General features: G+C 39.7%; 1 protein-coding gene across 1 annotated transcript in view; it reads right to left on the minus strand.

The window, feature by feature from the left end:
• The window catches only part of LRRC7 (leucine rich repeat containing 7), a 3010809-nt gene that overhangs the window by 1814885 nt on the left and 1179176 nt on the right, over positions 1-16748 (minus strand). The window contains exon 6 of the mRNA XM_069641926.1: positions 14188-14305. Coding sequence (XP_069498027.1) covers positions 14188-14305 — 118 coding nt within the window. The remainder of the gene's footprint in view (positions 1-14187; positions 14306-16748) is intronic.

The following is a 16748-nucleotide window of genomic DNA, read 5'->3' on the forward strand; positions in this document are numbered from 1 at the left end:
ATCAAAGAAATAATGGCCCTTACCACATTGGGGACACAGAGGAGATTTGACCCAAACACCATGATATATGTTAATCAGGATAGGCCCCTATACGTGGATCGATTTACTGAAAATGGGAATCAGCATAGGGGACAATACTCACAAAATGAGAAACAGGACATGAGGCAGAATATGAATTATGCCCCACGTCAATACAATGAATCACCACCACCAGGGGACTACAACCAAAGGATGGGTGCATATGAATGAAGAGTTCAGAAACAACCCCAATTGAAATCACTCTCCTGAGAGATATCAGAATAGGTTCAATCAGGGGGAAAACAACCAATATCGATCTAGGCCGCAGAGAGAAGATTCTAGCGAAATGGAAAGATTCCAGTGTCTCGAGGCCCAAGTGAAAATGTTAGCTGAACAAATAGGAAAACTATGTACGGTTCAAAAACAGTCATCAATTGAGGGGGCAGAAGGCCATAGCAATGACCGGTGGTTTCCGATAATAAGTGACTAAAAATGAATGATACCTGCAATGGTAAAAATACAGATTTCCCTGATTTATTTTTGCATAATGACTCTAAGATGCTTAATGATTTAGAAAGGAAAATACCGACAAATGAACATGTGACACAGAGTGCAAATACATATAAAAAAGAAGTTCGGTTTAACCTAGAGTTAAATCAAACATTGGAGATTTGCACAAATTAAAAAGGAAAACATGAGATTCCAAAAGAACAGAAGTGACAGATTTAAGAAAGACAACTCATACATGGGTGATAAAATTGAACAGGGAGTAGGTGAGGATGCTAGAACCCCTTCCCTGGACAATCAAAACACTAACCAAACACAGGCAGAAAGAATAAATACTTCAAAGGAGGGTACAGATCAATCACCTGAAGAGTTCTTTGAGCCACAGATTTATGAAGAAGTTAAAAAGACTGGTACCATACCAAATAACCACAAATGCACAGAATTAGAAAATGGCAAATTACCAAGTGATGTTTTTACACATGTTCAGTTGGAGGATTGTAGTGTGGCCTCTGATGATCCCCGGATGGATAGGCGAACACTCTAAAATACCTCTGAATATGGGGAAATGAATAAAGTCTCTCACACAGAAATGGACAGAAAGGAGTGAAAAAGATCTGAGAAAGGTGAGTCCTGAAATCAGTAGGAATTCACACTTTTTATGTGTATTAGAGGAGGTTGAAGACAGGTATTATGCTCCCATCACTGTGGAAGAGAAATGCAATACATTGGCGATGATTGACACCGGTGCACAGGCCACAATTATGTCCAAAGAATTGGTAAAAAGTATCAATGAAGGGAGATCTCCACAGAAACAGATCACATTGAGGCAAAGTGAGGGTCCAGTGCATAATTTTAACGGTGAGGAGGTGCCTATTATAGGTGTTACCGAAAGTTGACATAAAGATAGGAAAACACAGAATGAAACAGGAAGTATTGATCACATCTATTTGTGAGATTCCATTTCTGATGGGGACAGATTTCCTGAAAAGATTGTCTCCTCTCATAGATGGGGTGAATGGAGTACTGTGGTCCTTAACCAAAAAAAACACTAAGACCTAAGAAAATAAAATCACAAAACAGCAGTATAAATGAATGTCACACTGTTGCCAAAACAAATGATGCAATGGAGGTATACCTCCAGAATAGCTGTGTACCTAGCGTTACTTTCATTTTAATGTGTCAAGATAAAACGCAAAATGAAAGAGAAAAACAATCTTCAGATTTATTTAGATCCTAGGAAGAAATGGCAAACTGAAATAGATAAGCATACATTGCGCTTCTATTTAAAAGAGAAAAAATGCAAACCGAACACTACTCCTAAAACAGACACAGAAAAACACATTACCACTCTTGCTGACATAAACATGGAAGATGAGCAACCATGGGTTCACATTGGCATAAATGACCATTCTAAAGTGATAAAAGCACCTTCACGCTTGAACAGGAAAGGAGCTTTATTAATGAGAAATTACTGCAGAAAATAATGGAGAGGGAGGAGATCCCAAAATTTAGAATTAAAAACCAATATGTCTCTGGTCTGGACAATCCAGACTTTGAAAACCGAATTGCAGGGAGATGCATGCAGAAGATTAACATTAGACAGAAAACCATCTACCATAATGTGTGGATAGTGAGTGAAGCACAAAATGAGTTTTACATGGGCAATGATATCATGCACAGAATGTGTATGGTGTTAGATTTCCTTAATCAGAAAAAATTTGGTCCTTGCTACGTGGGCCTGCACCTGAATTTGAAGATAAAAGAAAGGCTTATCATTGCGCACAACTGGTCCCATATGCAATTGAATTACAGGTGAGGAAGGATACTACTGTTCCTGCATTCACCAAGCAGGTTGCAATAACACTAAAGTGCAAGAATGGACAGCAAATGAAAGATTCTGATACATTTGTGTGTTTAAATGAGTCCATGAAGCAACCAGCCCTTGATTATGAATATACCCCATTGATATTTGTTGGAGAAGGATATGTCAAAATTATGGTGAATAATAAAGGACATCAGCATATTTATTTAGAGGAAAATTCTTCATTAGGAATGGCCATATAAAAAAGTTCCATCATACTGCAGATTTCAATAACATGGTAATTGGAAATATTCCTGAGAAATATGTAGATGCACCAGGTATGTTGCCAGAATATCTGGATTCTCAGCCCAAAGGGATCTTTAAAATTCAATCTGTGTACCCTTATGATTCAAATGAGACAGTGTGCTGTCACCAAGAGAATTGTATAGTATTTGACTTAAATGAAAATTAAATAGAAAATAAGCACATTCAAGTGGAGGCTAATATGCCAAAATATTTAAGAGTGCAGATTTACAGAGAAACACAGCCACACAGTTGGAAGAAAGCACAGATATTCCTCCATTGGAGGATTTCCCAGAATTCTCAAAAATGGTAGAGAAGCAGATTTTGTTAGCAGATGCATGTGATAGCGACGTGGATAATAATGAATTGAGGAAAATATTTATGGAATTTAAAGATCTGTTTGCTAAAGATACATATGATTGCGGCCTAACTAATTTACATGTTGCTACATTATCGGAAGGGCGTGGTAGAAATCCAGTGTTTGTGCACCAATATAGATTACCACTGGCATGTTTAGAGTCACTGGCAGAAATAATTAAAAGCTTGGCGTCTCAGGGAATTATCAGGCCCAATCATAGTACATCCAACACTCCTATTTTGGGTGTGTTAAAGCCAAATGGTCAATGGCGTCTGTGTGCAGACTTGAGAGAGTTAAATAAGAGAGTGCCAGTGTCCAGATGGCCACTGCCATTCATTGATCAAGGCTTTGCTCAGGTGCATGGGCCAAAGGTGTTTAATACATTCGATCTCACATATGGATATTGGTGTGTGCCACTGGCAGAGGATATTCAGAATTAATTTTCATTTTCATTTGATAAGACGCAATATGCACGGGTTAGAACACCATTTGGGTACGTCAATAGTGGGAGTGAATTTGGCATATTTTTGAGAAAGGCTATGCCTGATGCAGTGGAAAGAGGAACTATGGTTTATGTGGATGATGTCCTGATAAAAAATGAAAGCTTAAAAAGCGATTTTAATGAGATTAGAAATGTTCTTGGCCAATTGCAAAAGGCGGGTGCGAAAGTATATTTACAGAAAGGACAATGGTGCAAGAAAAAGGTGAATTTTCTAGGCCATGAAGTGACTGAACATGGACTAAAACCCACAAAAGAAAAAGGTGGAGGGCATACAGAAATTAAAAGACCCTAGAAACGTGAAAAGTTTAAAAAGTTTATTAGGAATGACGGGATATAACAGGAAATTTATTGAAAATTATGCTGAAATTACTCAACCATTGACTAAACTACTGAGGCTGAATATACCCTGTAAATGGGAAAAAGAGCAATCTGAGGTAGTGGCTAAATTAAAGGAATGTCTTATAAACGCACCATGTTTAGCATACCCCAGAAAGAAAAGGGATTTCTTTATAGGAATAGGTTTCTCTGAACATTGTATGTCAGTAGTGTTATATCAAAAACAGGATTTGAATCGCAAAACTATTGTTTATGCAAGTAAGGCATTTTCGCAAGTTGAAATTAAATTCAGTGAATGTGAAAAGGCCCTTTTGACCACTGTGTGGGCGTTACAGCATTTCCACCCCATTGTTCAGGGAGAAAAGGTCATCATTGAAACAAATCATACAAACATTGCAATTTTTAGAGAGTAAAAGGATTAGATCAGGCAACCTAGCACAGTCCAGAATTACTTCATGGACACTGGCATTGCAAGGCATTCCTGTAGAAGTGAGATATGGCCAAGATAAAAAGAGCCCAGTTGCTTAAGGATTGGCAAATCTACATGACTGTGCATCTGAACATGTATCAAGCGAAGTAGAGGTGGAATCTAGCTTGCAGGAGTTTGAACAATCACCACACAAAGCTTTTGATGAAAAGACATGCAAGGATTTGCCAACTGTATATGTTGATGGTTGTGCCTTTCACATTGAAAATGACAGTGATAAACAATTGGTATCAGGAATAGGAAATGTCTGGTTGAAATGTGAAGACATTTCCAGCATAGGGATGAGAATTGGGGCTAGGAGAAGTCAGGTAGCAGAATTGGCAGCCATTTATAAAGCAATTAATGCTGCAGTTGATAAAAAATTTAGTGAAATTGTCCTAGTGACTGATTCTGATTATGCACGAAATAGCTTTGTGGAATATTTGCCTGGCTGGAAAGCAAGAGGCATGATTACGTACAATAAAAATGCACCTCAAACATTGAAAAATGATACAGGCTATATACAAATTAGTGTCAGTGAATGATTTAACAATATATTGGAGGAGAATTTGTGGACATTTAAGAACTCCAGGAGAAGATAAGGAGGGAAATGATAAAGTAGATCATTTAGCCAAAATTGGGGCTGTGATGGGAGAGTTGCTACCTATTGAACACTTACTTGCTGAAATACAGATTGATGCAGTTACACGCTCTAAGGCTCCAAAAGAGGTAGAACAACCAGTAGTGCAATGGAGTTATGATACACCAGATCAAGACCTGATTAAGACACAAAAAGATGATCCAATTTTGGGAATCTATTATAACCATTTGATAGACCCCGAACAAAATCCTTTAACTGAAAATTATTGTGCGGGAAAAGAAGAGTTGAGGGTGCTATTAAAAAATAAAAAATGAATCAGACTACAGGATGGACTCATGATTAGGGAATCCATAACAGGACAAATACAGTGGGTGGTACCCCTTTCATTTAGAGGGCTAATGCTACACCATGCACGTGATGCAATAACTGCAGGACACAGAAGTTCACAGAAAACATTAGAGATACTGAACGATTATGCTTACTGGCCACATATGTCCCAACATGTAGAATTATATACTAGGCGGTGTCTAGTATGTACCCAATTTAAACCCGCTTCACCAATGCATAGAGCTCCACTGATGAAAAGAGGGTTAACCCTTCCATGGTCAGATTTGAAAATAGACTATGTAGGGCATGTAAAAAGGTTCGAGCAGGTGGGACCGTTATATTTTGAGCGTGGCTTGTTTGATGTCAAAATGGATAGAGTGTATTCCTGCACCAGATTGTAGTGCGCAAACAGCAGCTACATTACTGGTAAATCATATATTTTCAAGATTTGGGTTACCATAAAGAATAGAATCAGATAGAGGAAGTCATTTTACGAGCACTTTAATGACTAAGGTGTGGCAGATACTGGGGGTGAAAAGAAAACTGGACATTGCATACAGACCTGCCTCATCAGGGGGTATTGAACGTTGCAACAGGTCTGTTGTGGACATATTAAAGAAGTTTGTAGCAGAGCAAGGTTCCAGCTGGGATTTACGTTTACCTCTGGTTTTGATGGTAATCAGATCAACTCCTGCCAAAGCAACAGGTATCAGCCCTCATGAGGTATTGACAGTTAGGAAAATGGCATTGCCACAACATTTGTTATACAGGACACATGAACAGACACTTGTAAGCACATCTACAGTTCACGAATATATGGAAGAACTGAGGAAGCATTTACAACATGCATTTGCTTTTGTACAGCGGAATTTGGAAAGGGCTGCTGACAGTGCAAAGTAATATTATGATAGAAAGACATCTGTGAAAGAGTATAATGAAGGGGATCAGATATGTAAATTTCATTTTGGAAAAGGTAAACGGAAAAATTCTAAATTTCTGGCGACCTGGCAGGGGCCTTTTCAAATTGTAGATAAGGTGTCTCCAGTGGTGTACAAAATATTGAAGACAGAGGGTGAAACGGTAACAGAGCAGTTTGTTCATGTTAACCAAATTAAGCCCTGTCATCCCAAACATGAAGCCAAGAGACTTGAGCAAGAATAAACAGCTTAAGTATCCTGGAGACATGGAAGGGAAGACACAGTGACTGTGTTCATAGCACCCCACATCATAAAAAAATACACATAATTATAATATTATTAGAAATAAAAGTAGATGAAAATACCATATATGGTAAACATTAACAAAAGGGGGCTGAAGCAGATGGTATTATTTTGATACAAGGTTGAAATATATTTAATGTATAATGATGTTTTGTGTATATGTTTGTTTTCTCTCTAACATGTGTTTAATTTCAGAAACCAGAAGAGAAAGGATGAAATGTTTTGGACTATATATATATTTTTTTTTTTGGTAAAAAGGGTGACATTGGTATTGTGCTATGTACTTAATCTGTCTCTTTTCTGTTTAATTTAGAACGACTAACTATATTTTGAGGTCTGAGGACGCAGGACTGGAGGACACGGGATGAAGATCAAGTAATGCCTTTGGACCAAAATATGGAGGTGAAGACAAAGTAACCAGGACGCCAAAAGAGATGACTTCGCTGGAAAACCATCCAAGAGTGCCAGAATGAAAGAATTGTACCGAATGAACCAGATGATAAAGGCCAATGATCAGGACATCTTGACTCTGCGGCGTTCTGAGTGGAGAAGATCATCCCTATGTGACTGGAAGTATGGGCGATGGAGTCCCACAACTTTATTATTTTATTTTATTATTTTAATTAATTTTATTAGTTCTTTGTTTTATTTATTTGTTTTATTTCATTATTTTATTATTGACTTCAAATATTGATTTCACAATTGAACAAAGACAATTGAATATATGGACACTTCAGTTGGAAAGAAACTGACTCATCAACACATTTGAGATTAATTTTGCTTTTATGGTGATTAAGCAGTGATTTATTATGAAAAATGTAAATGTTCATTTTATTGAGTTGCTATGTTGGAATGAAAAAGAGGAGCACAAGTTGGGTTTCCTCCAATTGTGGATTTGAATACTTCCAAATTGTCGGAATAGGAGGGGTATGTAGTAATATATATAGCGCTTTATAATATTTATAGCGCTTTAGAATATATAGTGTTTGACTAAATGTGATGGCAAATTTTTTTGCCAGCAATAATGTGGCACACACCTATAGTTATTTTATGTTGCTAGTATAACATGTGAATATATTGCTGGTGGCATGCAAGGAACATAATTCATAACACAGCAAAAGCCCAATGTGAAGCTGCAGAGAGTAAAGTGCACCATTTTTTTCTTCTCCTGAATACCTCATACATAGAAGACTACATTATTTATCTATAACTAACTAACTTTAATTAACATTTACTAAAGCACTAATTCTAACTTTCTTAACATTATAATGTAGTCTTAAGTACAAAATGAGGTAAAAAGATAATTTGTTTTTAAAAGTGCACTGGCATTTTTTTCTCTCTCTTCTGTGTTCAGTTTGCAGAAAGCAGAAAATAGGCATAGCAGGAAATAAGAATCGATACAGTTGCTTGGTGAGCAAGGATTCCTCTGTTAGAAAAGTAAAGAGTGTAGTTGAAAAAATCCTTTTTAATATGACTGGAAGAAAGTGTCGGCAGATGAAACTACGCAAAAAGGGGCTGGAAAAAAAGTCCTTGATGACAAGAGAGGAAAAAGAAAGTTAGTTTGTGTTGACTGGGCTCTGAGGACAGAAGTGCCTGGTCTCACTGAGCGCTGGCTTGAGAATGTCTCGCCGCGCATTCCAAGCACCCAAGATTACAGGAGCAGTTCATTGACTGGGCCTGTCTTTCTGAGGTGAGCAAGGCAAGGTTGTGTGTGGGAGCTTCAAACAAATACTTCTGGTAAGCAGATAGTTTAAGTGAGGTCACTGTGTGCAATCGGATGGATGACTGAATTAAAATGTCATGTAGGCAGGATAGCAGAGGAAATTCCCTTCATTTTACTTTGTCATGTTTAGAATGTTAAAAAGTAATTCATGTTTTTAAAAAGGCTTGTTTGCTCTGTTTCTGTTTCTTTATCTTTTGTTACAGATAATGGTGAAATGTTCATGGTAAGCACTGTATTGTGAATTGTACTTGTATATAATATAATCAGAAAATAAAAACAAATTGTTTAGAGTCATTATTGCATTTGGGACTTTATTTGTGGACACGGGAGATTCATTCTCTTTGGTAATATAGTTGTCAATTTGCCCATGCAGATAGAATAACAACCAGAATCAGCAGTGATAAAATAAGTGTGTGTGTGTGTGTGTGTGTGTGTGTGTGTCCTCTTTGCATGTTGTTTGGAGGGAATCTAATATAACATATAGATTACTGGAGGTCTATGAGCCAGTAATGCCTACGGGCGCATAGATCACTGGTGTACATAAGCCAGTGATACCGGCCACAGACTGTGGGTGGCGTTCTATATAAAAGTGTTGGGTTTTCTTGTGTGTATAGGTCCAAGGTTCTCTATAGATCAGTAGGAGGTATTCTAATAGAAAAGGAGGTTTTGTTTATGATGGGGTTATGATGTAGGGAAGGAAATTATGCTCACCAATAAATACCGCAAACAAGATACTACCGCAAAATATCGCAAGTAATACATATTACCAGATTCTCCAATATAATATAACAAGGTATGGTCACTAGACTGATATGAGGCCAAACCCAATCTAAATGCAAGGATAATTTACCACCAAACTACCGCTCATAATCTGGTGGTAATAAAAGTACCGCCAACACCCAAATTTACACAAAATATCCTACACTTCCTTGTGCTACACGAGAGTGGGCGGCCATGCTTTCTCTGTGGCAGCTGATCAACTGTGGAACGATCTACCACCCCATTAAGAAATCTCTCTAACCATCCGCAATTTAGGAAATCCCTGAAGACCCTTCGTTTTTAGGGTGCATTGTTGAGCCTGCCCTTTTGTTCTCCCAGTGCCAAGGTACACTTGGTTGACCGTGCGCTTTATATGCTTTGCAAACATAACATCTGAGGTATGTGAACCTTCTTCAAGCAAGATTTCCTGGACATTTCTTTAACTGTCCATAATGCGAAACTGGGAATATTATCACACTCCTGCCTTTCCTCGCAGAGTGACCACAGTGAGCTTTTTCTTTTTAAATTGCACTCCATGCCGAAGACCACCCTTTAAGAGCGGGACCAGGTTTCGAAACTGTGCTGCTCTGTGTGGTCTTGGTTCCAAAACAACATTGCCCCTGAGCTATCCTCCCGTCCCACAGAGCTCATTCTCTGTAGCTGTCCCTGTACTCTGGTGTCCCCTCCTATCAGGGTGAACTCCTCTCCACACACCAGGGCCTCAAACCTAAATCTAATCACTGGCTATTCTTCAATGAATGGGCCATTTCATGCCTTCACACGTCTGGTGGGTCTGCAAGGTCCCTCATACGCAGGTTTCTATTCTTAGGAAATCATGCAATGGATAAGATGACACAATAAGTAAATATATGAAAATCAATCAGATACTCCATTACCGCGGTTCAACATCCTTATCCTTTCTGTGAGTTTATGTTCAGATTTCATAATTGTTTTAGAGTGATAAAACACATTGTAACCAAAACTGAAATGTAGCACAGAACATCCCAAGTGATTATCAACTTAGAGGGAGATGATGGTCGTTGGTGGGTGTTGCACTGCCTTTAGAATTAGGCACCAATATGAGTTGTTGCCTGGAGTCATTGCAGCTAAAGGATATTTACAGATTACGGGTGGTATGGCTTTATTCTGGGATGAAAAACTTTTGAAGGGGTATCCGTGTAGGGAGTAGGATGCAAAAATAATAAGGAATCGGTTTATTTTACTGCATAATCATGAAAGGACAATGGCTTTGCCTGGTACACTCTCCTTCCAGGGCCTGCATGCAGTTACTATCAAACAATTGGCTTTGCCTGGTATACTCTCCTGCCATCACTTTTAAACACACAATGTCTCCGATTGCCCTTCTTGGTCTTCCCCAATTTCGTACTGTGGGTCCTGTACCCCAGTCTCACTGTCTAGGGCCTTTGATATCTAACCCGACAGTGCTTCTGTGTCCGAGCCCTTTTCCTGGGCTCACCGGTTCTATTCCCGCACTTTCTCGGCATTCCCAATTCCGGATCAGGTATTTTTCCGGATTTTGCTGCCACTGCAGGCACCTCTGAGAGGCGTTCAAGTCTTCGGTCAGCGTTCCAGCTCCCTCTGCAGTCAGGAAGCAAACCTTGCTTCCATGTGCTTTTTCAGGGTAGCTCGCGATGTCCCGGGCAGGAGATATCAATGCTTCTCTTACTGGCATGGTTTTATGCTGTGTTTAATTTATTAATCTCACTACTCTCTTTTCTCCTTTTTGATTTGTGTTCACATTTGTTGTTGTTTTATGTTAGTAATGAATGCGAGATTACATTTTTCTAAAAAAATGTTTTAAAAAAGTTTACATTGCATACCTATTCAGGTGCATATGTAATTTAAAAAAAAGAATAGAATGCAATATGGTACAATAAAGTAAAATATATATATTTTTTCTATCTTGATGGTCCAGAATTGTGTTTTGGTTTGAGCCGAGTAGTTGCATACCCTGAAGGGTTCATTGTGAGCATTCTCACTTTTTAAAAAAAAGGGCGAAAGTGAGGCGCAGGATCTCTTTTGTAACTTTTTCAGCTTTGTGTAAGGGGCGCGGTCCTGGCCTCAAGTTAAAAAAAAACCCAGTCCTCTTCTAATTTTAATGGTTTTAAATCATGTCAGGCCAATCGAATTTACCCAGCGACTAGACAGCTAATAGTGGTTCTCACTAGCAGTAATCATCATTGCTCCTTGCCTCTTCCTCGCCTCAGTTGTTGACATACTATTTATGGTATTGGGGAATACTTGAGATAGACTTGACAAGTGGTTGAGGGAGAGTGTTACAATATGCCATCAAGGTATGAGGAAGGGAGGGAACATTCCGAAAATGGAATGGGGGATATATGATTTCCTCTGATGATGTGTCATCCCCCTGAGGGTCACCTCCCCTATGTGATCCTCATCATAAAAGCCGCCCCCAGAGTCAGGATCAGGTAACAGCTACTGACCCCTGGCCACATGAGAAGAGGCAATTCCAGGGAAAAGATTGATGATATCATCAGATTCATCGCACTACCCACCTCATCCCTAGCTGTGAAGTTATTTATTTATACCAGTTTAAAATTCGTATATATACATTTGCAGACAAAGGTTGCAAGATGCCTCTAATATACTTTTCCTTAGAAGTCTGTTTAAATGCTCAGTCTGTGTTTTGAACAGAATACCCTAGTGGACATTGCACAGCATTGGGGCATTTGGTAAAAGCAAGCTATAATGGCATGAACAGTCTACTCTATTTCCAGGACAAGGGACATGGTACAGTATATTAGTCATGTTGCCTTCTCAATAATGCTTGATGCAATTAGTGATGTGCGATGAGCAGTAATATTTGTTGATGAATTGGCTAGTGGTAACCACCACTCAGTGACATTGACTGATAAGGAGAATGGCTAGGGTGGTGCCTGTTTCCAATTGTTACAACTGTTTGAATTCTATGAATGAAACATCTGTGTGAAAAAGCTTTGAGAAGGCATTGGTCAAGATGAATTAGCTCAGGGAATTGCTGGGTAGAACTATTAGGATGCCAATCTTGACTGCACAAACATCCTCCCTCCTTAAGAGACGATGACTATGGTTTCAGAACTGTGAGGATCTTTTCAAATCAAACCCTGCCCTAGCATTACAGGGTGAGAGTCATTACTCAATCTAGCTACCATAACTGTAAGCTCTGGCTGTGAGGAGTACCTGTGTCTTAGGCGAAGAGACCACGAAATGGACAATGCATACTCAAGACAAACACACACAGCAATGTTGTCAAATCAAATATAGAGGCACCATCCACCAAATTCAAGATGAGCAATGTTATGGATAGAAGGGCTGAATATTAGAAATGCAACATGAACATTTACCAATAGGAAGAACCTCAGCCCCACCACCCTTCCTTTCTCTTGATGCAGCTCAATAGAGCAGCTTAAAATGCAAGGTGTGCTGTGACCAAATGGGGGCAATGGATCTCTCTGCCCAGATGTGTCTTCTCATAGACTCATGTGATGTTCATGTATTTATGAAGCTGTTTTGTACTGTGATGAAACATGTAGAAGTGAATCCTAGTGCTTATTGGGTAGGAAGGGAAAGAAAAGGAGAGAGGCGGGGAAGGGTAAATGTGATAGCTGGTTGGAGGTGCATGGTGTGTCAGAAGTAGGATAAGGGCTCCCAAGTGGAGGTTTTAAGAAGGGGGAGCTGTGAGACAGAGTAGGCATGGTCAGATTTAAATACATACATATACAAGGAATAGGGGCACATCACATGTACTGCCCTATTCTGTGCAACCGATCAGCAGGTTTACTAGATCTAGTCCATGTGCATGCGATTAAGAACAGCGCTGTCCCTATAAAGCAGCATAACCTTTTAAGAATTCAGTTCAAGGAGACTGTTACACATTGCCAACCGAGAAAGTGCTAGAATTGGTTTAATATGGGTCTCTGGAAATTATTCAGAAGCTGGTCCATAGCATGAACTTGAATATTGCAGTTGCTTTTGATATACAGAAAGTGAATTATGCCAGCATAAGGTCCGGCAAGGTGGCAACTCGAGAGAAAGAAATTTGCTGTTTGGAAATGAAGGTAACACAATCCAGTGAAGAAAAATGAACAATGATGACGCCCTGAGACATACCGAAAATAAGTTATCAGTACAATGGAACACATTTGAAAGGTATTAGACTCCATTCTACACTTGAAATGTGTGTATATCATATACAGCCTTGAACAAAACAAAGGAAATATGGATGCATAAATTGTGACCAATGGCACTGTGAAGATTTCATGGTGATGTAGATGTATCTATTTCTTTTAACTAACAGCTTTATTCTTTTACTCTTGATGCACAACGTTTTGAAGATGGTCGGTGGTATCACGCTGCATTGTCAAGGTATCCAAGAGTGTCCACAATTACATATCAGGGGCAACACACTGCTGCTAAGTGTTGCCAATTAATTGTAAACAATTTGTCTCTTCCTTTATTTTTTCTGTCCATGTAGCAATCCAACACTTTTAGAATCAAGTTTGTTATTTAAAAAAAGTATTCACATTTAATTCTGGAGAATGATTGAGCATGAAAGATACTCACTCCGGATAATTTCCTGTTAAAACAAATCAGTAGAGAATATAAATGATGAGGATGATAATATGGGTACGTTGAATATATTGCCCTGAAAAAGCTAAAGCTCAGGATGAAACGTTTTAGCAGCTCTGTTTGAAACATTAATAATGACATACATTTATAAACCTCAAAACCCATGCAAAAACAGTTGGATTGAATCAGATGAGAAAGGAGTCAGAGTAGATGAGGTATCACCGCTTTACTTTGCCTAAAAACATTCTTCTATGCTTAATTCTTCTATGTTTACTTTGTCAGACATTTACTTCTGCATGCATGTACTTCTTACCATATGCCGTGTTATTAACAAGGTCACTTTCCTCACTTTCATATTAATTATACATTTTCATTTTTTCCTGTGGTTTTTTTGATCAAATGTTATTTTGTATGCTCTGTGTTTGTGGCCAGAGGTTCGGGGGGTGGGTTAGATGGGGAGCTGGAAGGGAACTCCCACATTTTAAAAAAGAATGGACCAAAACTGAACTTATGTCCCATGCTTATGGAACAATAGAAAACAATTCTCTGCTAAGAGATCAACGCTCTCAACAGCAAATAAAGATATGCTTCTATAACCAATCACAATTGCAACTCCTATGATGAGACTAAAACAAAGCAATACATAAAAATAAGACAGAAGAGCCTTTATCCTTACCATTTTTACTGATGTCAAGTTCCTTGAGATTAACTAAACTGGCAATGGTGGTGGGCAAGTTGGAGAGGTCATTGTCGGGCATGCTCAGTTTACGTAGCGCTTGACAGCTAAATAATTGCTGTAATACAAAAATAATGATCAGAGTTAAATGAATTAAACATTACCGACATTCAGAATAGAAGTACATAGGACAATCGATGAGGTGTTATCCTGTGGAAAGTATGGTCATTATTGAATAAAGAATACGTATGTGCTTAAAGCAATTCGCGAGGCTACAGTGTAGGGTGCTCTGTTGCCTCCTAGCTAGCTTCATCTTTAATAATCCCACACATACATAGTTACATGATAGGTAAAAAGATCTGCAAATAAAAATGTGTCATAGTTTTTATTTATAATAAATACAGCACTGTTATATATGGTGATATTGCTAAAGAGTGAATATAAGACTAATTGGAAATCGAGCCTCAGTGGGAGCAGACGATAGTACAACTAATTATATATTTCTGCCACAAAGTAGCACACGTCCTAGGTCTGGCCAATCCGATGATCTGTATCTAATGCCAGGTTCCATGCCGGTCAGCTCCAACATTGTTGCCACTACCATTTCTATTGGTGCTCACACCTCCTGACGCATGACGTCTCTTTTGCTACCGTTATTCCACCTCTGTAGGTGCTTGAGATTTGTTCATGGACTTTGCCACTCCGCAGCGCACTGATTCTTTCTGGACCTACATCATTGCTGTTACTCTTTTCACCAAGTGTGATTGTTACATAGGGTTGTTCAATGTATTTTATCTTTCGTTTTCTTTATTCTTTTATTTCCTTTGTGCGTATTGCATTGAAATTACACAAAGCCAAAAAAAAATATAGGAAAATATAGACCTATAGCAGACGTGTTTATATCCGCTGTTGGTGGGGCACATCAAATAGTGCTACTTGCATTCATTACAACTGAACAGAACATGGACATTTAAAAAAAAAAGAAATGTAATTGCTTAACGGGCTTCTGATATGTTGAGCTACCACCCTCCTCTTTAGTATGCAATAGCAGGAGCTAACTCTCTTCCGAAATGTTCCATTGCTCAGTGTGGGGGGTCACTAGCAGAGGCACAAGCTTGGGGAGGAGCAGCCTCTACCCCACTCGCTGGTAGACGGACAGGTGACTATGCCATTTAGGAGCTGTGTGCCACCCCCTGGTCCAAAAGGGCAAATATAAGAGACAGGGTAAACATGGTTTTATTATACAATAGCACAAACATTAGGCCACATAGTGTTTAAATATGAATGAGGTTATTCACACTCAATAGACATTAGACATTAGAAAACTGATAGTGCTCAAATATATACAGAAGAACAAGTTACTTTCTTACCTGGTAACATTCTTTTGGTGGGATGTTCCTCCTCCGTGAGGGATGCGTCCGTCACGATCGTTACCTCCGGCCAGGGTAGCCAAAATGGAGCCCCCTTCATCAGATTGCCTTCGACGGCCCACCAGAGAAGATCCTGGGCGACCGAGGGCGGCACCTGAACGGGATCCAACATCCTGCCGGAGGACTGCGACCACTGCATCTTGAGAGCCCACTGCAGAGATCTCATCCGCAACCTGGCCTCTGGCACCAGTAGAATACAGGATGCCATGAGGCCGAACAACCTCAAGAACTCAAACGCCGGGAGACTCTGGGCACGTTGAAACTTGTCCACCATCTGCAGAATGTGATGAGCCCTCACCAGGGGAGGCGAACACTGCCCCAGGGATGTGTCGAGCACTGTTCAGATGTACTGGAGCCGCTGGGTAGGTGTCAAGTGGGACTTATTTAAGTTGAGGGAGAAGCCCAGCCTGTGAAGGGAGTCGCAGGTGACTGACAGATGATCATGGACTTGCTCGGGAGAGCGCGCCCTGATCAACCAATCGTCCAGGTAGGGGTAGACGTGAATCTCCCCTTTCCTGAGATACGCTGCCACCACCACCATTAGCTTGGTGAAGACCCTCGGGCGGAGGTCAATCCGAACGGCAGGACCCGAAACTGAAAATGAGGTTGGCGACTCGCAGGTACTTCCTGTGTGGATACAAAAATTAGTAAGGCCATGCACATGTTGTAGCAAGATGAAACCTGTAGAGTCCCAGAGTAGAAAAGGGTGATTACGTACGACTAGGCAGTGTTGCAAATTTTGTTTTCTTGTTAATCAGATGTCAAATTCCAAGAAGAAGGGAAGGGCAGAGAATGGTAAAGGTGTGGCACGACAGATACACGATAGTCATGAACAGCACAAGTGGATTCCCCGAACAGGGCCCCTGAGATGCCAAAAAGGGCGTAATGACGCAGTTTTAGGCTCATCAGCTCACCCCAGGAGTGTGTTTACGAGGAACTCTTCTGCACGAAGGAGGGATGGGGGGAGAAAGATTACGTGACTTAACTGCTATGCTTATGTAAACTCCTTTGTGCACGTGGTAGAGATTGGAACCAATGATATTTGAAAATGTATATAAACCATGCAGACCTAATGATTATCAGCTCACTTCCCCGTTCTCTCAAGGACGCTGAAGTCATGCCCTTCCGCGG

The sequence above is a fragment of the Ambystoma mexicanum genome, chromosome 1q, assembly GCF_040938575.1.
Source record: "Ambystoma mexicanum isolate Mex_15411 chromosome 1q, UKY_AmexF1_1, whole genome shotgun sequence".
In the NCBI taxonomy this organism is placed as follows: Eukaryota; Metazoa; Chordata; class Amphibia; order Caudata; family Ambystomatidae; genus Ambystoma; species Ambystoma mexicanum.